This window comes from Monodon monoceros, unplaced genomic scaffold (genome assembly GCF_005190385.1).
Source record: "Monodon monoceros isolate NGI ecotype Baffin Bay Population unplaced genomic scaffold, NGI_Narwhal_1 Super_Scaffold_13, whole genome shotgun sequence".
In the NCBI taxonomy this organism is placed as follows: Eukaryota; Metazoa; Chordata; class Mammalia; order Artiodactyla; family Monodontidae; genus Monodon; species Monodon monoceros.
The window spans coordinates 80,059,518-80,084,190 of record NW_021703769.1 but is presented as its reverse complement, the minus strand read 5'-3'; the positions used below and the strand labels follow the sequence as shown (position 1 = coordinate 80,084,190).

Sequence of the window (24,673 nt, the reverse complement as noted above, 5' to 3'; positions counted from 1 at the left end):
GTGATCTTCTGTGAAGAGCTCTGGCTCCTGAGTGTGTAGTAAGAACAAAGAAGTTCTAAGAGGCATCAACCAGATAAGACAAGGTGACACAGTTGACAAACAGTCCCATTTGTCTCTATTAGGTCTTAACCCCTGGGAGATAGTACTGCAGGAAGCTCTCAGATCAGTCCTGTCATAGGGAAGGCCACTTCCTAAGACTTCTGCCTGGGGAGGGCAGTGGTAGGGTGAATGAAGGGAAGTTATGAAGAAAGGATGTTAATACAGAAACCTCAAGTTTTGCTTTGAACCATAGGGATAACTGGGGTTTGTTGTTTCTTAGTACTTGCTCTTTGGACGAGGTGAAAATTAAGCCAAAAAACTGATCTCTGTTTGTGAGCCAGGTAGTACCTACCCCTTGCTAACTTAAAACAAAGCAAAACAAAACATTGGGAACAGCCGGGGAACTATCCAGATCATCAAGGACCTAGGCTTGGAATTCAAAAGAAGTAGACCAGTTTCCTCTTCCTTATGATCAGGTCAGTATGTATGGTGATTTCATCACTCAAGTCGGGTTAGATACTCAACTCCTTCAGTGATTGCGTTGAGATAGTGCACACTCACGTGGAAAGGTTTCTTAAGGCCAAGTAAATAAAGAATAGATTTGGGATAGTTTGTTTTTTTCCTAGACAAATGTAAACATATATAAAATAGTGTTTTTGTACTGAACAATTTTTAGTCTATACTTAAAAAACAGGGTGGCACATAGAATGTAGCAGTCCACAATAAGAATATATTCCAGTGTTTTAACAGGCAGATTGCTAAAATCAGAGGATCAGCTCTGCATTCGTAAGATCTTGTCTTATATTACGTCCTTTGTGGGCTGTCTCCGGAATTGTTTTCAGTCTCTTTGTTCTCAGTAGTTCTCAGTCGTTTGTCAGTGCAGGTTTCAGTTACATATACTAATGCCCCAACCAGCTTCTTCACCCTCATCCCTGTTGCTTGAGCACTGTCAGCTCTGTGCTGCTCTCCCTGGTGGAGAGAAACTAGTTTCTGTGTCTGAAGGTCTGTGTAACCTGCCAGGTTCAGCGCTCCTTGTTTTGCCTATTAACTATCACCTTGTCAATAAAAATCTCACAGAATTGGCAGAGTATTTGCTTTTTTTAAATTAATTGCATTCCTTTCTTTCTGGTAATACCACTTATCATTTTCTAGGAAAGACCTGTCCATTCTCTCTTTTTATTAACTCATAAATTCTTAATTAGAACTGGAACATCATTTTTTTTTTAATTTTTTTTTTAGCCTCACAGCATGTGGGCTCTTAGTTCCCCAACCAGGGATTGAAGCCGCCCCCCTTGCATTGGAAGCACGGGGTCTTAACCACTGGGCCACCAGGGAAGTCCCTGGACCATGATTTTTTTAATGTGTATTTATTCTTTCAGATTAATTACTGGGTGACCAAATTATAGAACCATGAGTTGTGACCTCTTACGTTCCTTAATTCCTCACCCCTTCCTTCTTTCCTCGCCTGGTTTGTTCCCTCTGCTCGCTCCCGGCCTCTCTGCACACGCCCTCCATTGTCCTTTCCACACTTCGCCTGCCCTCTCATTTCCCAGTTCTACTCCTTGTTGTCCCTAGGTTTTTTCCCTTTTCTTCCTACTATTTTATCTCCAGTTAATATTGTGAGGTCATTTTGCAGGCAGGTAGAAGCTTCCTGGAAAACAGTGTCACTTGAGTAACCCACATATTCAAAAGAAAAAGATGCTATTTGTATTTTTTATTTATTGTGTCAGGCTGTGAAAACAGGAATGAGAATGAGGAGTCCACCTCAAAGGCTGAAATTGCAGAAGACTCAGCATCACATGGGGAGACCACAGGAAAATTCCAGAAAGATTTTGGAGAAAAACGTGACCAGCAGGGCAGAGTAGTAGAAAGGCAGCAGAGAAACCCTGAGGAGAAAACTGGAAAAGAAAAGAGAGATCCAGGGCCAGCTACAGTCAAGGAAAAAAAAAACCCCAGCACAGGAGAGCGAGGTCCAAGGGAAAAGGGTAAAGGACTGGGGAGAAGTTTCAGTCTGAGCTCAAACTTCAACACCCCTGAAGAAGTTCCGACAGGAGCGAAGTCCCACAGATGTGATGAATGTGGTAAATGCTTCACAAGGAGTTCAAGCCTTATTCGCCATAAAATAATCCACACTGGAGAAAAGCCCTATGAATGTAGTGAGTGTGGGAAAGCCTTCAGTCTTAACTCAAACCTTGTCCTGCATCAGCGAATCCACACAGGAGAGAAGCCTCATGAATGTAACGAGTGTGGCAAAGCCTTCAGTCACAGTTCAAATCTCATTCTGCATCAGCGGATCCACTCTGGGGAGAAACCCTACGAATGTAACGAGTGTGGGAAGGCCTTCAGCCAGAGCTCAGACCTCACTAAGCATCAGAGAATCCACACGGGGGAAAAGCCCTATGAATGTAGTGAATGTGGAAAAGCTTTCAACCGAAACTCATACCTTATTTTGCATCGGAGAATTCACACCCGAGAAAAGCCCTATAAGTGCACGAAGTGCGGCAAGGCCTTCACCCGGAGCTCGACCCTCACTCTGCATCACAGAATCCACACCAGAGAGCGAGCCTCTGAGTACAGCCCTGCCTCCCTCGATGCTTTCGGAGCATTCCTGAAAAGCTGTGTGTAAAGCGAGAATTTGTCAATAAGCCATTTCCCCTTTTCGTTTCTAAAATTATTTCAGAGATGTGTGCCCATGGAGGGGGGAAGAAAAGCCTCAACAGGTTAAAAAAAAAATCACACTTATGGATCCTTACAGGTACATCAGCAGTGTTCTGCCTTTGCCTAGTCTGTGGGCATGTAATTCTTCCACAGCTCCTGCAGGAAAATGCTAGTCATAGGGATGGATAATCCACACGCTATTTCCACACAGGATAGAAGCACACACACAGGAAAATGTCAAGCTTTTCAGTAATGAGGAGACCTTTAAGGCGCTCTTGAACTCTCCGCAACCACAGTACATAATTGAAAGACTAAGATCGGCTCTGTGAAAATGACACTGAGGTTCAAAACCTGCTTGCCGCAAACACGCCCTACTTGGCCAACGTCTTGCTGAACCTTATTTCTCAAAAAAGAGGGACAGTTTGAACAAAAACTACATCGGCACATGCTGCTCAAAACTAGTTGTATATATACGGTAAGTTCTGTACAGTCGCTGGTAGCCTACCAAAGCTATAGAAATCTAGGACTGCGCTGTCAGTATCAAACCAAAGATTTCTATCTCTTCCTGAAAGAGAGGGCATGCGCACCAGTCTACAGTTCCAAAGGACGGCTGCAGATGTAGATGGTTCCCTCCTCATGACTGAGATAAATCTTACTGAAATGGCAACCGTGATTCAAAACACTTCTCTCCCTTCGCGAAATCCCCGAATTCCCTAAAGCACTATCGCACTCCTAACTGCGTTTCTCCACAGGTTAGCACTTGATTGCATACTGTCTTTGAATCTTTTGTTGTTCCGTGTGTGAAAGTTTTCATCACTCCCCAAAAGAGATGCTTCTCTCGTCGGGGGATGTATTTATATCCCCGACAGCCCTGGACACAGGGCTGACCACATGAGAAGTGCTCATTAGGCCTGACTTCTAGCAGGATTTGTACATTCGTGACAAGGCCTGTGAGTCACGAGGACCTGAAATACGGTAGCGTGGCCCAGCTTGTGAGCCCGAGGCGTGGCTAAAGCTCTAGGGTCGCATGCTATTTTTGTCCTAAATGTAAACGAAGGGTGCTGGTCAGCCGCCAGCATGGACTATCTAGACATGGATCAGAGAGTAAATACCATGAAATGTCAAACGACTTTGTCGTCATCCATCATCTTAACAATGTGAACACTTACGAAGGCAAAGATGGCAAAGACCTTGACCAGAACTTCTTCAGTCAGCTGCTGAACAACCTGATGATTTGGGCACTTTCTGAATCATTTGTAACTTTAAAGTTCAAAAGATGTGATTTCTGTTGCTTTTCAGAAGAAGGAACATTGGAGGGAGCACTTTTTTTCCCACACCTTCCAGAAACTTCTAAAAGACATTTGAGATCGTTAGCTGGCAATTACTAAATGTCTGTTGCTCTGAGAAGCTCACCAACGTGCTAAGATGTGGCTGGTCGTATTGTAGTCATACCGCGCAATGTCTTTTCTGTTTCTCATCACTAGAGACTGAGGTGAGGTTATGAAACTTTGACCTTTCCCATCATCTATGCAGAAGGATGCATTAGCTTCTGCGTGGAAGCCAGCGACAGACCATTTTCAGATGCGCACACAAGAGACCCAAGCAGCGTGGGTCACATAGGAAGTCATCAGGGCCTTGGGTAGAGGTAACTGCTCGTGAGAGCGTGCAAATGATTGTAGACAGCCCTGCAGGGACTTAGAAACAGACTAAGAACACACCTGAAGACTAGCCCCATAATGGGAGACCCCTCACATAGAGTTTGAGATTTTCCGTCAAGAACTAAAACTGTCACTCGTCACTGGTTTGCTAGCCAGCAACCCAAGCCTGTGAGACAGTGTCACTTCACGGGGAACCATGGAAGTGGGGGCAGCTGTGGCCTCAGCTCCGGGCCAAACAGCACTTTTTCTCTGGCCTCTCTCTATAACTTGGAGCAACTTCCAGCTTCCCAGTAGCTCCTAAGCAGTTGCATCAGTGTTGCCTGGGGGAACTTTAAGGAAGTCAGCTGGTGACCAGAGTATTCTATCCATCCAATTTAAGAAAAACAGGAGAGATACTCCAGAAGAGCACATCTAAATAACTTTTTATAGTAAGGGAAGGTAGAAGAAATGCTTTTAGGAATTTTCTTCAAAGAGTGAGACATAGTGGTGGTCGCATAGAAAACTGCTGATGCTTTTGAGCAAAGACTTTTGCTGCCAGGAAGCAACTGAAAGCAGTGAGGTGCTTAACTCCAGACACCGATCGAAGCACCAACTGTTGTGAAGAGGGAAAGAACACTGGTCAAGTCCACCCACATTGGCTTTTTTATGCGGACATGATTCAGCCATCATTTCTTTTTAATGGAAGTTAACTATAACCTGTGCCCCACATTTAATTCCCATTTCCTGGGACATCGTACTGACTGTGGGATGGCCATGGGCGTTGCTCCAGATCTTCAGCAGATGGACTCCTTGAAGCAGCTATTTGAAGACAAGTTTTCTGAAGAAAACCGGCTACCACTGTTTATTAAAACCATCTGCATTGCATTCATTTATCAGCTCTTCAGCGCAAAGTGTAATAGAGTCATGGCCCAAAAGGCTTACGACGTCTAAATTAGTGCTCAGGATAGTCATTTGAAAGTTCTCGACTGGCTGAAGTATGTTAACAGTTTAAGTACGCTAGTTAACTGTTAGCATTCTAGTTGACCCAGTGGAAGCTTTTGAGGGGTTTTTAAAAATGTAACTTAACCTTGCCAGGAAGAGAAGTAAAAGTCTTAAAGTTGTGGGGCATTTGTTTCTACTTCATCCTGGCAGGCAAGGCTAAAGCCTAAGACTACAGACGTATGAGGCATCTTGATGTGGAAGGCACTTAGTATTTTATTAAAGGCATAAAAGTGAAACTGTGCTAAATATGTAGAGAGGTTGACACGTTTGATACCTAAGACAATTCACATCTTACCTGGCGTCAGAGAAGTCATCCCAGGAAGGAACCTCTTGAATGTGATAAATATGGCAAAGCCTTTAATCACATCTCAGCCCTTAGCATCAGAAAGCTCACACTGTAAATAAACATTATTAATATTATATGTGAGGAAAACTTTCATGTGTAGCACTCATTGCTTTGGACAGAAAATGAATTCCGTCAGTATGTTCCAATCATGTACTGAATTTCAGAAACACTGCAGAGGAAGCTCAATCTTAACTCCAGAGGATCCACAGAAGAAGAAAAAAAAAATGGGGAAATGCTAAAGAAATAGCAAAATGTACAACTTCTGACAAAAATTGTTAATGTTGGGTACTTCTATATATTTTGTATGACCATAATGTCAGTGTCTGTGTTTTGTACCTCCAGCCCCTGTTGTTATTCTGTATATTCCCTGTAAACAGATAATGTATTTTTATTTTAATCTATTTGACAGAACACATCGCTCCAAAAGAGCAAAGTTTTGGAGTAGTGAAGAAGTTGATGTGGTCATAGACAAAAAGTCAGTTCACAGAACTGAGGAAGGGGAAAACGAGAAGAAAAACTTCATAGTTTGGTGCTTATCAAGTCAAGAGCTTAGGAGATGAGTGGAATTGCTAGGAGAGACAGGCGACTAGGGCAGTAAAATGGAACAGTTCTAGAAACATCGGCAGCTTCCTGAGAGTGTTCTCTTCAAAGCCAGGAAGTTGACCGCTTAGCTGCCAGATCACCATTTCAAGCAAGTAGAATGGGTTCTCTGAGCTTGTCGGGGGAGAAAGAAGGTCTGACCCCGTCAATCAAGAAGAGGGCATGTCCTGGGAGGGCCAGTGGGGCCACTTACCTTGACCCAATGGTGTGAAACGTAGTCCTGTTTCCTCCACTAACTCTTAAATTTCTGTGTTTAGAAAACTTGGGATAGGAAAACACCAGGATGGGCTCTTCCCTGGAAAACAGACACACAGGCATCCAGTCCCTGGGATTGCAGGAAGGCTTGAGAAGCATTTTGCAATATTCCTGTCTCAGCTGTCTCCTGTGTACCCTCCTTGCTCCCACTCACTTCCCCTGGCCTGTGATTATTAGGAGAGGGGCTTGTGACAATTCACAGCTAGGAAAGAACTTTTTTCTAATTTTTATCCTAGAGTTGATCACCTTTTATTGCAGGGTCTCGACGTCTTCATCTAAAGCTAGCTAACCAGGTTCATCCTACCATCCTCACGGAAGAGTCATCGTGTGAATTGGAGTAACAGTATTAAAACATAGTCACACAGTGACAGCAGTACTTACCAGCGGAGCCATGTGTTTGTGGGTCCCACTCTGCGCAGCTTCTCAAATACTGATGAGGGGGCTATGGTTCCCCAGCTGGGAAACCACGTGAAGGTCTGCAGATTGCAAAGTGAAACGTAGAATCAGAGAAAAGGAAATTAAGTGGTATAAATAGATCTTTTCCTAGAAGTTAGAGTAGATTTTTATTTCAACTACTACTGGAGAATATAATAAAAAGTATTATTTGAAAAGTTTCCCTAACATTTAGGTTTCATTTTTAGAATGGACGCACTACTGTACATTGAAAAGTAGTTACTTATTTTGCTATTCAAATTAATTTTTTATTATATCTAAAAATGAAATTATCTGTTTTACTTTTCAGAGCTTTGTAAAACAAACTTGAAGTTATAGGGAGGTAAGCCATCTCCAATTCTGCAGGTCAAACAAAAGTTTGGGAACTGTTTTGGACATCTCATAATACAGAATGTCTTAACATGAGAACTTAGTTTCATATTGTCTGGTTCTGTTTAACAGTGGATACCACAAACCTCATGTTTTTCTCTTATCCTAAAACAGTGGAAGGTAAAGAGTGGGCATTAGGTTGACTTCTGAACAATGGTCTGCTGTTATTTTAACAGGTTTTTTGTTTTGTTTTTCTTTTAATCGTTGAGATTCTCACCTCCATTTACTAAAGAATCATGACTCACTTCAAATTACATAGTAATCAGCAAAGTTAATTGGTCTTAAAATTAAATTTTCTCCCTTCAGCAAGCACTCATTAAGCAGCCAGGCTGAGTGCATTAAGATACAAAGAGTAAGTTCTGTGAAGGATTGAAAGGTGATGCTGAAACTGGGATTTCATTCGCGTTTCAGATGCGGGTTTCAAGTTCCTTTGGTCCAGGGAAGGGACCGGGCAGCTGCCCGAGTCGCTATTGTTTAGTCTCCCGACAAGGTCAGGTTTGCTAGGAAGGAGAGTGCGGGGGGAGGGTTGTAGGGGCCAGACTCCCAGCTGCAGAAGAGTGGTGAGGGAGCCCTGTGGAGGGAGAGAAGAGAGACTCCTGGGCGTGTGCTGGGGGCCAGTGCTCGCCTGCCTTCCCCATCCCCCTACCCCCACTTCAGCCACTTGACAGAGTAAGGTTTTAGTCTGCCGAGCGAGGATAAAGCATATTAGATTTAAAGGTACTTCTGCTAGTTGCAGGGGTTCTTATGTGAGAGGGCTGGGCAGGGGGAAGCAGGTTGTGACGACACAGGAAAATCTTTTTCTAAAAATCTATGAGTTTAGGGGCAAGGGGTGGGATATGCAAGCAAAATCAGCAATTATTTTAACATGAACATAAATATTTTTATTAACTTTTAGTTAAATAGAGGTTATTACACCCAGGTCAACATGATAACCCTAAATCTATATAGAGAGCTAACTCAGGCATTGTCTTGTTTATTATCTGTAGACTGGGTAAAACAAACCTTTCCTGTTTTGTCAGTTCCTAGTTTCTTAGTTTAGAATAAATTAGATGAAAAGAAACTGACTTGTCTTTGTATATCCGCAGAATTAAGTTATTGCTGTTAAACCTGGTCTTTTCAGTTCCCTGGTCTTTGAAGCGTCCAGATGCTTGGTAGATGTTCAGTGAATGATTTTTAAATTGAATTTGTTCATTTAAAATCCTCATTAACATTTCTAAAATGGCTTCTTTCAGTAAATAATGGAATTTTAGAGGAAAAGTGAGGTTTTTTTTTAAAGCTAGGAAACTCCTCCACTGAAAATAGTCATTTGATTGAGCACTAAAGTTTCAGTCATGAGAAATGGCAGCAAAATAAATTGGTAATGCATTTATAGTCAATGGTCCATTTTAGGAGGCCGATGGTGTCTGACAAATTTTAGAGTAGTGAGGTGGGGGAAGGAAATTGTGGGGATTTGTAATGAATATTCTCTTTATGTTGTTTCTCTTCAGGATCATGGTAAAACAATAAATTATCATCTCTAGGTGGCAGTAGTTGTGATGTTTGTTTTTTGTTGTCCTTGGTTGCATAAAATGCGTGTTTTGGGTAAAGAAAAAAGTATAATTTCAAAGTTAAAAACTAGAACTGACACAATCCTCACCCAAATGACATGTTGTAGGTAATTTCACAAGCGCTTAGGTAGCTTCTTGGCAACAATGAAAAACCATGGAATAAAGTTGCTTTTTTTTTTTTGCGGTACGCGGGCCTCTCACTGTTGTGGCCTCTCCTGTTGTGGAGCACAGGCTCCGGACGCGCAGCCTCAGCGGCCATGGCTCACGGGGCAGCCGCGCCGCGGCATGTGGGATGTGGGATCTTCCTGGACTGGGGCACGAACCCGCGTCCCCTGCATCGGCAGGCAGACTCCCAACTACTGCGCCACCAGGGAAGCCCTAAAGTTGCTTTTTAATGATCCCCCAAAACATAATTTTTTCATAGGTTGGAACCATTAAAATAACCTTTGGAGACTGGGATTGACATATACACACTACTATATATAAAACAGATAACTGATAAGTACCTACCATATAGCACAGGGAACACAATGGCCTGTATGGGGAAGGAAGCTAAAAAAAGTTGATATATGTATAACTGATTCACTTTGCTGTACAGCAGAAACTAACAACATTGTAAATCAACTATACTCCAATAACAAAAACAAAACCTTTGACCACTTTATGAGACTTAAAAAATTGAACATCCTAATAGTAGGAGCAATAAGGAAAGTTGATATTTTAGACCTTCAAACTATGAACTCTAACCTAATAACCTTGTTTTTGCATAACTTACTGAAACAAAATGTGATTTTTTTCACTTTGTCTCATTTAAATAATTGATTTTTTTCCACCCTATTTAGAAACTAGAGAGAAGTGCAAAGTGTTCTGTTTTCCTCTGCTCTTCAGTTTCCTTATCCTAAAGGAATACTAACCCCTGCCTCACTTGCTTTCCAGGGCTATGGTGAGATAAACAAATTTTTTAAAAAGTAAAAGGTGGCACGTGTGAAAAAGCAATGTATTTTTACTTAGGTATCACAACCAAATCTTAATTCAGGGGTACTAAACCCTATACTGTCCAACAATCTTAGCCTACTTTCCCTGAGAGCAGAACCTGAGGTCAGGGCTCGTGTGCAGTTGATTTATTTTAGGAGATGATTTCAGAGAACAGCAGGGTAGACAGAAGCTGGAAGAAATCCAGTGCATTATTGAACTTGGTCACTGCTGTGGACGACGGGCCCTGTGAGAGATTCTGGTCCTGAGTTTATTAACGGCTGGGTGTGGAGAGGACCAGAGACTCCAGCGTCCCCAGTGTAGACAAGAGCCCCAGGAGTCGTAAGGGTCAAGGTTACCTTCCAAGAGCATCTCAGCCTTTCACTGTGTCCATTTCAAACCTTGGTAGCTTCCTCCTCCCTCCATTCCTGTGCCTTAGTTACAGAAAGCTGCCCGGGGAAAATCCGCAGACATGGCCCCTCCATGACCCTCGCCCCTGCTAGCCTCCCCTCCTCTCTGCCGTAGTCTTGGGGCCGCTGTCTGGGTGTTCCCTGCTCCCCAAGCTCCCAGGCCCACCATGGCCTCGCCTCACCCTTTCTCAGCAGACCCCCCTTGTTATGCTCTCCCAGGGGCCTCAGGCCATCCCGACTCCTCGCTGTCTGGTCCTCCCTGCTCCCTGGAGCCCCTCCCCTGCTGCCTCCGAGGGATGTGGCCTTGCTCTCGAGCGCCTCCAGCCTCCTCCTCACCCCTCAGTACCTGTTCTCCATTTAAATAAGCACAAACTTGTAGCTTTAAGGAGCAAAAGCAAATTTTTCAAATCTTTGGTTTGACTTTGACCCTTCCTTTTAGCTACCAAATTCCTCTGCCACGTGGACCGGAACTGCTGTTTTCATCTATCTCTTCACCGCTGATATCCTCCCTCTTAAAGCCCCTGTAACTCAGTTCTTTTTTTTTTTAACATTCTTTTTTTTGTGTGTTTTTATTTTTTGGCCACGTTGTACAGCATGCAGGATCTTAGTTCCCCAGGGATCTTCCCCCTGCAGTGGAAGCATGGAGTCCTAACCACTGCACCACCAAGGAATTCCCTTGTAACTCGGCTCTCATCCCAGCCTCTTAGATGGCACCATTAGAGGTCACCAGTGTTCTTGACAGAGCCCTTTCTCTCGTCTTCATTCTCCCTTACTTTTCTAGAGCACTTGACATTTCCTTGAAACCTTGTCAGTTGTTTGCATTGCACTACCCATCAACTCCTCTCTCTCTTCCTCCTTCACTCCTGAATAACAACAACCATGAGGTTTCTCTAATCCATACATCAACTTTGTAGAGACAGTTGCCCCATTATACAGATGTGGACACTGAGGCCCGTAACGTGAAGCAGCTGATCCCATGCATGAGTGGCAGAGCTGGATTTAAAGCGAGGTGTGTCTGACTCCAACAATCAGGTTCTTTCCACTACATGTCCTTTCTGAGCTCAGTTATTCTCCCACCTGCATACGCCACCTCTGTGATCCCACAACTACGTTTATGGAGCAGCCTAGCATAGTGTTTACACACGCAGGCACTGGAGCCAGTGTGCCCAGGATCAAATCCTTCATCTACCACTTACGTGCTGTGTCTTAGTTTCCTCATCAGCAAAATGGACATAGCGTTACAAGCATTAAATGAGCCGCTACATGAAAGGCAGCTACAGCAGTGCCTGACCTATGTGTTCCAGTTACACTAGCTATTATTTTCTCCATGGTCCTCTCACTCTTTCCTGAATATCAATTTACCCCTCACAAAAGTCTCCCTTCTTTAAGTGAAACATGCTGGCAGTGTCCTCCATCCCATGAGTCCCTAAAAGACATTACCTTGAAATCAGGTCTTTGTGAAAATTTGGGACCCGTGACAGTCCCCGATGTTATGGACAGAATTTCACATGGCCTCTGAGTCTCTCAAACTGCACTAATCCCTACTCAATTCTTTCCCCTGCCCCAATCCTTCTTCAGCTCTTGCAATTCCAAATCCTCCGGAGAATGGTATTTCCTCTGGAGTCATGGGCATTACTGCACAGGTTTAAGAGGACTTTCTTGTCCCAAACTATGCACATCCCTTCACCAGTAGTCACCACCACTGCCTCCAAGTCTCAGGTGTCTTTGGCACGGCCTCTGCTTGAACACACACGTGCTAGCACGACTCCCCCCATCTGGATTATCTGTCATCGTGCACCCTGCATTTGGGTCTGGACTCCACATTTTAAAAGAGAGACAGACCAACCGCAGGATGGTAAAACCAAAACCACCTCAGGTGTGCAATAAAGGGTTTTGCTTGGTGAGGAGAAAACGCATGAGAACTTGGTCTCTGCCCTCAAGTATCTAAAAGCCTGTCATGTAGAAGAGGCATTCAGTTTGTTCTGCATGCCTCCAAGAAATCAATCTAAATCCCTTTCAACAAACATTATTGTCAGGCCATGTGCTGGGTGTCAGGAATAATAAAAAAGAAAGAGCAGTGAGTAAGGCAGATAAGTAAAGCCAGCTCTTCCCAGCTGCTACCAGGACTTTGGGCAAATTAGAAAAAGGCACCCCTTCCTCAAGACACTTGCCTGCCTTGTGCTAGTGAGTTGTGATAACCGTACAACTCCTGATAAGAAGATGGCTGGTGGCCCCAGGGTTCTGCAGGGCCCAAGGTGCACACCCAGAAGGAATGGCCCTAGTGGAAGACGCTGGGAGAAGGAACCTCATTGCAGAGCCAGCTGTCTGCATCGAATCAGGTCAGGTATGACACCCAGGGGTCCTGGGCAGGAAGGGATTTTGCTAGGGGGAGGGCTGGGCCAGATGCCCTTGGTGATCTCCTTCTTCTCAGAGATTATGCAATTTTTTTCTGGGTTCTTCCACCAACAACGGGGAACAAGCCGGCAACCTGCTCTTGTAAAAGCTTTGGCGGGAAACTTTACTGTCTCTTGTTAAGAAGGCAAGTGGCCCTCTCCAGAGTGGGTAGGACAACAGCAACAAAAAAGGACCTGTGATGGGCAGAGCCACATCCTAGGGCAGGGCGGTGGGGAAGGGCAGTGCACTGACATTAAAACAGAGATCAGAAATAGTATGGTAGCCAAGAGTTTTGAAGATGAAAATGTCCTTACTATTGGTACAGGTAATTACAAAGCTAGTTCACTCTCATGTGATCCAAATGCTTTAAAGTTCTCAGAGCAGATTATTATTATGCCCATTTTCCAGATAATTAAGCTGCATCTTCAAGTCCTCCAAGGCACATTAGCAACAGCGCTCCAGCTCTAAGCTATGGGGTTGTCTAACTACATCACCTTTATTCTCTTTTCATTTTCTTTAGCTGAATGAATGTCTTTGCAGCTTCCCAACAGGCTGTACAGGTGGACTCCCTCTGGGAAGAAAAGAGGGAAGTTTTCAGAGCTGTGATGGGTAAGGAGCTTGCCTTATTCTAAAAGAAACCAAGGTTTGATCACCCTCTGCTGGCCAAGCATAGTGACGGCAGCAAAAGTAAGTGATGGCGAGACTGAGCGAGGAAGATCCAGAAAGCAACCTTTTTAGAGAGAATCACGACCACCCCGCTGGAAGAGGAGGGAGGAAGCCCAGACCTGCAGTAACTAGCGTAGCTTTTCCCTTTCCAGACCTCTGCTACAAAGCGGGGTCTTTTTCTTTTTCAAACCAAATAATCTTTCAAGACAAAAGACTTCGTTGTACAGCAGAAACTAACACAACATTGTAAAGCAATTATACTCCAGTTAAAAAAAAAAAGACAAAAGAAAACCGAGTAATGCAGAGAAAGTTAAGTGGGAGAGTATGGAGGTCATTTAAATGAGGAACCGTGGACCCTCAGAGGGTCATTATACACTTCACATTCCAAGATTCAGAAGCAACTTTCAGACAAGATCATAGAACTGTTGTAGGTGGTCTTTGGGACAGTCACACATGGTAGTTTCCAAATATTTTGAAGGGCTGACAAGAACAACTACATGCATTTTGTGAGAGAAAATGATCAATCAAGACTAGGATCAATGTGGGACTTCCTTGGCGGTCCAGTGGTTATGACTCTGCGCTTTCACTGCCGAGGGCCTGGGCTCAATCCCTGGTTGGGGACCTAAGATTCCACAACACTTGTGGTGCAGCCAAAAAAAAAAGACTAGGACCAATGAGTTGAAATTACAAGAAAGCAGATGTTTGCTTTTTGTTTGTTTTAATTTATTTATTTATTTTTGGCTGCGTTGGGTCTTCGTTGCTGCGCGTGGGCTTTCTCTAGTTGCGGCAAGCCGGGGCTACCCTTTGTTGTGGTGCGCGGGCTTCTCATTGCAGTAGCTTCTCTTGTTGCGGAGCACGGGCTCTAGGCGCGAGGGCTTCAGTAGGTGTGGCTCGCAGGCTCAGTGGTTGTGGTGCACGGGCTTAGTTGCTCCACGGCATGTGGGATCCCCCCGGACCAGGGCTTGAACCCGTGTCCCCTGCATTGGCAGGCGGATTCTTAACCACTGTGCCACCAGGGAAGTTCCCTAGATGTTTGCTTTAATCGAAAGAACTTTTAGCAAGTAGAATTCTCCAAAAGGCGGGAACTGTCCTCTAATAAACTCCCTGCCACAGAGCTTTGCATGTTAGGAGACATCACATTTTGCATCCCCAAGATGACACGTCACTTAGTCACCATTTATTGGTCTCGTCTGTATTATCATGGACCGTGTATTATTATGGACCATGTCCATAGTTATTTGTTTACATATCTGCCAAGAGCTACGTGTATTTTTCATTTTCTCCTTGTGCCTGAACCCAATGGCTGACACATTGTAGGTTCTTGGTTAGTGTTTGCTGAATGAATTCATTGGAAGAGTATGAGGTTCTTGTAAGTCAAAACTGTTCTGAAGAAGAAATGCAGAGCCACCAGCCACAATGGCTAACTTTTCCTTCGTCTGCTCTCTTGTGGTTTTGTCATATGGCCATGGTTATATCAATAGATGATAATGGATCATGTAAGTTAACTTATTTTACCACAGTCTGATTTGGATGGGAGCATATTGATCTTTTTAATCTGCTGAGATATAGTAAGGACACAGGATTGAATTAGAGCATCTGGATTCTACTCTCAGCTCTGCTACTAATTAGCTCACTAGTGTTCCTCGGAGCTGACCTCTTCAGGCACAGGTGGGTTTCTTCATCTGAAAACAAGAACTTAACCAGTTTTTCCCTAAGGTCTCTCTTGCCATCAGTATTTTGCAACTCTAGGCCCTTTGCTGTAGAAAGAACAATGGGCTTGGAACGGGAAGGATTTCCTTTAAGCCTCAACATCACAACTTACTGGTTGCATGACTCGGCAAAGATCCTTTTGTCTAAGAGGTTGGACAGAGCGCTGCCAAGGCATCAATACTTGTGTGGCTCAGAAATTCCCGGGCGGTCCAGTGGTTAGGACTCCGAGCTTTCACTGTAGAGGGCACGGGTTCAATCCTGCAAGCCTCACAGTGCGGCCAAAAAAACAAACAACAACAAAAACAACAATGAAACGTGTGGCTCATAGAACTATGCAGGTTTCTGAGGTTTCTGGTTTCCCCCTCAGCCTGAGTGATTCTGTTCTATCTAGCTCTTGGCCACATTGCAAAAGAGCATGTGGGATGGGAGTTGTGACTATTTTTAGAAACAATCTGCTACACACATTTATCTTCAATTTATCAATCCTTTGAAACATAATCCTGAGAATACTTACCCCTGTGAAATATTAAAATCTCTGTTTTATAGGTCAGGAAACATGGGCTCAGGAAAGTAAGTAACTTCTCCAGTGTCATACAAGTGACATGTGGGAAAGTCAAGATCCAAACTTGGCTCTTTCTTCAGAGTCTATACTTTTAAGCCCCTTACTGCCTCTGAGTTAGAAGAAGTCAGGATAATTGTTGTGTTTAAGGCACTAAGTTTTGGGGTAGTTTTTTATGCGGCAATAAAGAATTGAAACCAAGTGCTTAACACAGTACCGGCCCACAGTAAGTACTCAGAGGAGGTGTGTGGAGGGAGTGGTAATGGTGAATGAATGCCATTGGGGCTGGAGGTGAAGGGAAAAACTAACAGGAGTCTGGGGCAAGCTGTAGGTCATCCAGCCCCAAAATTCACTCTGCAAAACTCCTGTCCTCCCCATTCCCGGGCTCTCCCACTTCAAAACTCCTGTCCTCCCCATTTCCGGGGCTCTCCCACTTCAAAACTCCTGTCCTCCCCATTCCCGGGGCTCTCCCACTTCAAAACTCCTGTCCTCCCCATTGCCAGGGCTCTCCCACTTCAAAACTCCTGTCCTCCCCATTCCCGGGGCTCTCCCACTTCAAAGCACCACAAGATGATGCAGGAACTGGCCGTTTTTGAGCAACTCTCTTAGAAAGTCCTTCCTTATATTGAACTTTTCTTTCATTTCCATTCATTGCTCTTAGTTCTGTCCTCTGGGCCCCAGAAGACAAACTTCATTTTCAAGTGATGACACTTCACAAATTTGAAAACTAAGACTGCGTTGTCTCTCATTCTCCCCTTGTCCTCTCCTACCTAAGGTAAGAAAAATTCTCCAGATTCTCCTAGGTGGAATGGCATGGTGTTCAGAGCTCACACCTCCTGATGATTCATCATTTCTGGATGATCACTGGGTTTTGAACACTCCTCTTAACGTTTGCCACCCAGAAGGGGCCCATCTTAGACGTCTGACCAGTGCGTGGGGGAATGAATGAAACAAGACTGTGTGATAACTGTTGAAACTGGTCAGTTGGTACATAGGGGACTCACTGTTGACCTTTTGTATGTCTTTGAATTTTGTTTTTTAATTTAAATGATCATAGAAAACATCAGGGAAAAACGTCTCATCTCTACAAATTTATGGTGCATTCAGACACGGTATTCCCTGCGCAGGCACGTTGCTGTCCTTCAACATGTGTGCCTTTTGAGGGACCAGGCAAAAGCAAACTCAGTGAGGGCCAGACAGGGTGGGGCTGAGAGATCGAAAACATTGAGAATCTACAGTCCCGTAACCTGAAGTTGAGCAACAGCGGCGGGGGAAAAGGTAGGCAAGGACCTCTGTACAAAGTCCTGCAGCATCAGGAGCTTCTGGAAGGCGGCCTCAGAGATTTCTGCCCAGGAAGTTTCGGACCCGCAAAGCCCCAAGGGCACAGCTACTTCAGGTGGATGCCGCCGGGCATCTGAGTGTGATAACTGAATCTCGGGCTTCGTGGGCTAAGCGTGGGGCTCTGTCCATAAATGGGGACCGAGTTCTCACGCGGTGACCGGCCTGAGGGTCACAGGGGAACCGGCCTCTGAAGTCCACGAGGAGGACCGAGGCCGCCGCGCCGAGCCCACGCCTCTCCTTGGCCGGGGCGTCGGGGGCGGGGTGCGAAAACCGCCAAGACTTCATCTGGTCAACCCCTCCTTGGTTAAAAAAAAGAAGGAATGGGAAAGAGGTCCCCGCCTGTTCACGTTGCGAGGGCGCCTCCACTAGTCACTTTCGCTGCTCAGCCTCCCGAGTACCCGAGACGCCAAAAAAGACCTCCCAACTTCCTAGAGGGGCCTCTGCGGCCCCGCACAGCTCTCCGCGGGCGGGGCTATGACGCACTTCCGGCTGCGTCGGCGGCGGTGCGCGTCGAGGTGTTCCAGCGGCCCCAGCGGATTTTACTCACGGTAAGCCTCCCGGTCCCCGGTTCGCGTGGCGGGCGGAAGCGGGAGTGTCCGCCGAAGGGTGCGGGGAGATACGGGTGGGTTAGGCAGCTGTGGCCTGTGGGGACTCCCCAGACCGGTCCTGGGAGGGTGGTGGGAGGAGCCCCCAGTCCCTGCCCAGCCCCAGACGGCGGAGGCGTTTGCTCCCTTGAAAGCATTCTCCCCCACACACCGCGCACCCCCCCAGGGGTTTAAAAAGGTGAAAGTTGGTTTCTTTCGTGTTCCAGAGCAGTTTTTCTCTGCGCTCCCTGAGCCGAACGGCCCGTCAGTCTGAGCGGGGCTGCTTTCTCTTTTTCCCTGGCTCTCGGTAGGCGGTCCGAATTAAAGGCTAATTGATAAGAATTCGCCCGAGGGGGTTGGGGACCTCGTGTGAGAAACTGGGCCTCAGAAGTCCTTGGTAGTATCTGTTCCAAGGGAGGGAATAGGGAGGGCTTTGTTCAGGTTAGAAAGCACGTAACAGGGATCTGCTCCAGTTTGGAAACACATTTTTAGAGGACCATTTATTTATAAATAGTTTGTCAAGAAAAGGGTGATCTGGTGAGTGAGGTACTTGGAAACCTCTTATATAAGGAGCAATTGAAAGAACTGTGAAGAAAAGAGAACTGTTTTCAGGTATTGGAAGCCTACAACGGAGAAAGTAAGTTTTGGTCTAGGACCAAACTAGGATCAGTGAAGAAAGAAGATAAAAAGTGATGCAGAATTTGGCGCAGTTTAAAGAAAACCTGTAACAATTAGAACTGTCCAGCAGTAGAAATCTGTGCCTCATGAATTATCAAGTTTGCCGGCGTAGGAGTTTTCAGGTACAGAATGAGTAAGTCAGAAGCATTCTAGCATTAATTGGTAAGTCGTGTTAAATTGTTAGACTGTAATAATTTGGTTTATTTATGCCTCATCTTGTTCTAGAATGGATTTGGGGCACTTTGATAAGGGCATAGAAGCTTTGGGAAATCGGCATAAAAGAGGGGGAAAAAACCTCGGAACAGAACAAAGGCCTCTGCTTGTAGTAGACCATGAACTTTTCCTTGATGGGCCTCTCGTGCTAAACATTCTAGCGAGCTTAAAATAGTTCACTGTGGTTGAAGACAGTGTGAGTAATGAAGCCTCTGTTTTCTATTCACATGCTTTTTTATTTTATAAGCACCTTATTAAGAAAAATTTGAAAGCTAAGACCTTGAGGGCATCCCTAAATGAACCTTTAGACAAACTCAACATGACCAGTGTGGTCATGACCAATACTGGCTTTGCTAGAGGCAGACAAGAGACAAGGAGATCTGAGAGGCAACAGGGACTGAAATCTTTGAGACCTTGTTGGCCTTGTGATGATTTTGGCTTTTAATCTGTATGACACACAAAGCCTTGAAAGGTGTGAGCAGAGGAATGATGTGATCTGACTTGTATTTAACAGGCAACAGATGATGGACTGGTGGGACAGCAGTGCTGGAGGCAGCGAACTCTGAATCTCTTAGTTGTAGAGATTTGCTCATGAATTGTGTGCAGAATGTGAAGGAGGAGTTGGGTCCCCAGGTTTTTTTGGTCCGGAAAAAATGGTGGAGTTGCCATTAACTAAGATGAGCAGCTTTGCGTGAAAGATGGGAAGCACAGTTTCAGGCGTGTTAAGCTTGAGATGCCACTGGACATGCTGGTGGCAACGTCAAGTGGGTAGTTTGTTGTGTGAGTCTGGAGTTCAGAAGAGAGGTCCAGGCTGCAGATAAATTGGCGGCTGTTGAGTATATAGATGGTACTTAAAGCCACGTGACTGGATGAACTCTCCAAAGAGAGTGAGTACAGTTAGGAAGAAGGCTTCAAGCATCCAGCCCTCCACTTGTTTGTGGCCTTGCTGAGGCATGAATTTGAATTGTGGGCACTGCAAAACTGGTGTGCTAGAATAAACCACTGAGCTATTGAGCCAGCCCAGCCAGTTGCCCAGCAGCAACATCTAGGGAAACTTTCTTCTTTAATTGTGACTATGTATGTATTTTGCAAAGGCGATTGTGTGATATAGTGGCATCTGTGAGTTTGAACTCGCCAACTTCTGGGAACAGATCCCATGTGAACGTGATACAGGACACTCACTGTTTAATGCCTCCTGTGCTGGGTTATAACTCCTAGTGTCTTGCAGAGTTTCCCAGGCTGGATCCCAGAAGCTGAGCAGTCTTTTTTCTGTTCTTGGGGTGCCCTCCTCTGAAGAGAGTGGGAAATTTTGTAAACAGTTATGTTACAAAGTTATTCCAACACTTAGGAGGTCCACTTGAAAGGATTTCTAAGGAATGCTCCCAGCGCTACTACATCTATATTTAGGTTATTTTAGCCTTTGGTGCTAATGCCTTTATTTTAAGAGACTAGATGACAGTGCTTCCCAACCCCCCACCCCCCCACCCCCTGCTCAGTTTTCAAGTAATTCTGAACTTGGGAGCTTCAGTAGTGTACTGGGTGCAGAGGATAGCATAAACGAGTGTTCAGTGCTGATGCTGGTCCACTGTGTTGGAATACCTGTTGGCACCTCATAGGATGCTTCAGAATTTGGGTACAGTAGAGGGGAGTCCCAGCTAGCACCCCAAGAGTTCTGAACTAATTAGCAGCTGATAATTATTGACTTTCTCGTAAAAGCAGGGTTACGTATTGAGGTTTTATTCCTAGAACCCCACTTCCTGTATTTTTTTAATTACCAAAATTGATTAGAAAAATAAAGGGGAAGAGTCATATAAAATACATGTTTTTAATACATATTTACTAAATGTGTGAAACTAAACATCTGATATAAAAGCTGTAACATAAATGTACCTTTTTTGGAAGGTTCTGCATGGGCTGGAATTGCTGCTTTTTTGTTTTACTGGGTTTCTTTTTTTGAAGGGCATGGAATTTGGGCATTAGAAGTAAAATCTATTTTATTTATTAAAAACTGCTTATGATTCCTTTGGAGATTTTATGATTTTCTGGCTACAAAAGTAATAATACCCATTATAGAAAATGTAGGAAATAAAAAAAAGACTTTAAAAAATTGAAATCATTCATAATTCTGTAACCCAGAAATATCACTGTTTCGTGTTTTTATCTTTTTCCTTCATTGTGATTGTGTGTATATTATGAGTGTGTGTGCAAGATGATATTTCAAGTGCTCTCAAGCCAGATCCATGGAGATTGACACGCATGTTAGAAATTAGCATACTCAACTTTTTAAATGCCTTAGCTTTAGATTATTTGCAACTCCTGTTCCCTCGTCTTCAGCTTTTATAAGCCATTTATACATCCTTTTTATGTTCTCTACCATTGTTATCAATATAATTTCATGTAATGAACACCCACATAGATTTTTTACGTGTTTGGCTCTTTCTTGAGACTGCTGGAGTTTTCTTGGTCTAGATTATTCAAATTCAGTATGGGAACACCTATGTGACAGGAAAGGTGCTGCTTAGAGTTTGAAAACATGCTCATCAGGAAGGCCAGTCACAAGCGTGTAAGAGTAATTAACTTATGTAGTTTTCTTTCAGAGTACTATATTTAATGAATGCCAAGAATAATAGACTGATTCTGTTGTCTGTTTACTCCTTTTCCATCTCCCCCACAACTTGAAAGCTGTGTGAGAGTAGGCGTGTATCTCTTTTAGGCATCCCTGCAGTCCTAGCATCGAGCCCATGGCAGGTATTCAGCAAATGTTGAGTGAGTGGACTTCACTTTTTTGGCATATGAAAAAATGGAAGTAATTATATTTACTGTAGATGTTTTCAGTATTCTAATGTATCAGCTGACAAATATATATAATATTTAAAATTTAAAAGTAAAAATATTCTTAAACATCTTTTGTATTGTCTATTGTGGTTTAATTTTTCTCTTCAGTTTCCTCTCAGCAGTATGTGTCTCATCAAAAGAAATACCTCTGAAAGAACATAGGTTACTTTTAGTCTAATCTCTTGTCATTCCACTGGTCTTTCTGTGAAAGCTAAACATAAATGGCATTTTAAAACAAGAGTATGCCCTGCTTAAAATGGGTCAAGTGAAGCTCAAATTACATCACTAACTATGCTCAATCATTTAAAAATATGCTAGTTAATTCCAGGCTTCTAACATGATTCCTGGTTATGCTAACTAGCCTGTCATTTGACTAGTAAATTTTTAATGCTGAAGCTAAAAGTTGTAGGTTTAGACAGACTTCATTTGGCCAGTAGATGGCCTGTTGAGATCTCAGGAATTGTAAGATTCTGAAACAGTTTTTGGAGCAAAGTTAATTTAAATTTAGTTTTAAGCTTACACCACAGTGTTGTTTTTTTTTTCCCAAATCGAGGTATAGTTGATGTACAATATTATATAAGTTACAAGTGTACAACATAGTGATTCACAATTTTTAAAGATTATACTCCATTTATAGTTATTATAAAATATTGGCTATATTCCTTCTGCTGTACAGTATATCCTTGTAGCTTATTTCTTTTATACATAGTGGATTGTACCTCTTAATTTCCAGCCCTATATCGCCCCTCCCCCATTCTCTCACCCTACTGGTAACCACTGGTTTGTTCTCTGTATCTGTGAGTCTGTTTCTTTTTTATTATATTCACTAGTTTTTTTTATTTTTAGGTTTTGCATATAAGTGACAATATACAGTATTTGTCTTTCTTTGTCTGACTTTTCACTAAACATAAATATCCTCCAAGTCCATCCATGTTGTCGCAGATGGCAAAATTTCATTCTTTTTTATGGCTGACTAGTATACCATTGTGTGTGTGTGTGTGTACACACGTACACACCCCACATCTTCTTTATCTGTTTATCTGTTGATGGACACTTAGATTGCTTTCCTATTTTGGTAATTGTAAATAATGCTGCTGTGAACATTGGGGTGCATGTATATTTTTGAATTAGTGTTTTCGTTTTCTTCAGACATATATGCAGGAGCGGGGTTGAGCCACAGTGCACTTTTTCAGAGAGTGGAGGCAAAGTCAAATCAAAATAGGATATCCTGAGCTGACTCCAGAAAGATATTTGACAGTCATTGTTATATGGTAGTTTTACGATGGCCATAATTTCCACAATTTCCTGTGCTAAAGGTGTGGCTATAAAGACCAAAAAGCGTACATACTTTTTCTTTTGGTAATTTTATGGTAACCATATTTTCATAGGTTTAACGTGTAGCCCTAAAGAACCAGAAACCCAAAGGAACCAGTACTCCTGCTACACAGAGCCCCATTTTAGTGACACTGTTTCTGGAGTACCTATATGATGACCAAGGTACTGGGCATGGCCACAGTTCTGGGCCCTAGAACTCCACAAGAGCAGGGGCCTGTGATTGTGAAGGTCGAGGAGGAGGAGAAAGGGAAGCGCCTTCCCAGCTTGGAGACATTCCGCCAGCGCTTCAGGCAGTTTGGGTACCATGACACCCCTGGCCCTCGGGAGGCCCTCAGCCAGCTCCGGGTGCTCTGCTGTGAGTGGCTGCGGCCTGAGATTCACACCAAGGAGCAGATCCTGGAGCTGCTGGTGCTGGAGCAGTTCCTGACCATCCTGCCCCAGGAGCTCCAGGCCTGGGTGCAGGAGCACTGCCCGGAGAGCGCTGAAGAGGCCGTCACTCTCCTGGAAGATCTGGAGCGAGAGCTGGATGAGCCAGCACAGCAGGTAGGCTGGGGAGACCTTTTACTCTGTGAGGTCGGAAGCGTAGCAGTCCAGGCAGGAGCGGGTTTGTGCACACACTGAGAATAACTGAATGGACCTTCCGCTGAGTTAGACCATGTTTCCTCCTATTTTTCTTCTGCTGTCCTATATGGAATTAGGGAATTACCCTTGGGAGTTGAATGGGATGGATGCTTTTCTCTTTCCTAGAGGTTCTACATAGCTGTCCTGAGGTTTTCTTTTGTTCTGGTTCTTAAAGTGAGCTGTGCACAGACCCAGCCATTCCTAATTGTCTCTAGGCCTCACCGCCTCCCAGTGAACAGAAGCAGTGGTGGGAGAAGATGGCATCCTCAGGAACAGTGGAGGAATCCCTGAGCAGCCCGCAGCCACGGTCTGTGGAGACCAGTTACAAATATGAGTCTTGGGAGCCCCTCTACATCCAAGAGACTGGTGAAGAGGAGGACTTCACTCCAGAGCTGAGAAAGATTCAAGGTAGGACCATCTGTCAGGCCCCCACTCGGTGCCCGGGCCTTTGTGGTTGAAGAAACACTCGTCCTAATTCCTGGTTGTGAGGTGGCCCCCCTAGGCTGACTCAACTGGTCTGGCTGACAAGGCAGAATGAGTTCCTTTCCTCCCTCAGGTGTGTCTCAGTCAGTCCTGGCGTGGGAACAGATGACACGCTCGTAAAGGGAGAGTTGAAGTGAGTTTAGTAAGGGGACTGTTCATGGAAGCGAGAACAGCTTGAATGAATCAGTAAGAGGTGGTGCTGGTTCATTTGTTAATGACTTAGTGAACCTGCTGTGATCAGTTCGGGATTATGCAGAAATGGTCCTGGTAATTTCTTTTTCAACTTATGCCTCATTAAGCTATTTAAAATGTTTAACTTTTCTTATTTACTTCCCACACATAGTTCATGGCAACTTGAAGGGAAATCTGTACGTGTAGCCAAGTGACTGCTCATCATAGGGACTGAAAGGGATTTTAGCTGCTGCTTCAGTCAGCAGTGGACAGTGAGGAGGGGGTGAGCCTAGAAGCAGCTGGTAGCAGAGAAGGGAAATAGATGGTGGGTGGAGAGAGAGACAGGGACGAGGAGAAAGTGGCTTAGAGGAAAGTACCTTGTTGACTGAGGCTTCTGGACTTGCGGAGGGATGACAGTTCTCAAAGGGAGCCCATTTTTCAGTGTGAATTTCTCTTACTCCCCTTTTCTGTGTGTGTGGATGGTTAGGTGGATTTTTTTTTTTTTTTTTTTTTTTTTTGGTACACGGGCCTCTCACTGTTGTGGCCTCTCCCGTTGCTGAGCACAGGCTCCGGACGCACAGGCTCAGCGGCCATGGCTCACAGGCCCAGCCGCTCCGCGGCATGTGGGATCTTCCCGGACCGGGGCACGAACCCGTGTCCCCTGCATCGGCAGGTGGACTCTCAACCACTGCGCCACCAGGGAAGTCCTAGGTGGACTTTTAAGAGGTGTGACTGCCTCGTGAAGTGCTCTAAAAAAGCTAAACTGCTTCAGTCTGATTTTGACAGTTACTTTAT

General features: G+C 44.4%; 1 protein-coding gene across 4 annotated transcripts in view; it reads left to right on the top strand.

Moving 5' to 3' along the window:
• The window catches only part of ZKSCAN1 (zinc finger with KRAB and SCAN domains 1), a 38,779-nt gene that overhangs the window by 12,279 nt on the left and 1,827 nt on the right, over positions 1 to 24,673 (top strand). The window contains exons 1-3 of one of the 4 annotated variants that reach the window (XM_029220671.1): positions 17,479 to 17,506; positions 22,657 to 23,146; positions 23,440 to 23,632. In XM_029220671.1, the coding sequence (XP_029076504.1) occupies positions 22,754 to 23,146; positions 23,440 to 23,632 (586 nt within the window). In that variant the 5' untranslated portion in view covers positions 17,479 to 17,506; positions 22,657 to 22,753. Of the gene's footprint in view, positions 1 to 1,769; positions 5,908 to 17,478; positions 17,507 to 22,303; positions 23,147 to 23,439; positions 23,633 to 24,673 lie in introns of those variants that run through there. The other 3 variants (XM_029220670.1, XM_029220672.1, XM_029220669.1) reach the window with 3 other exon arrangements.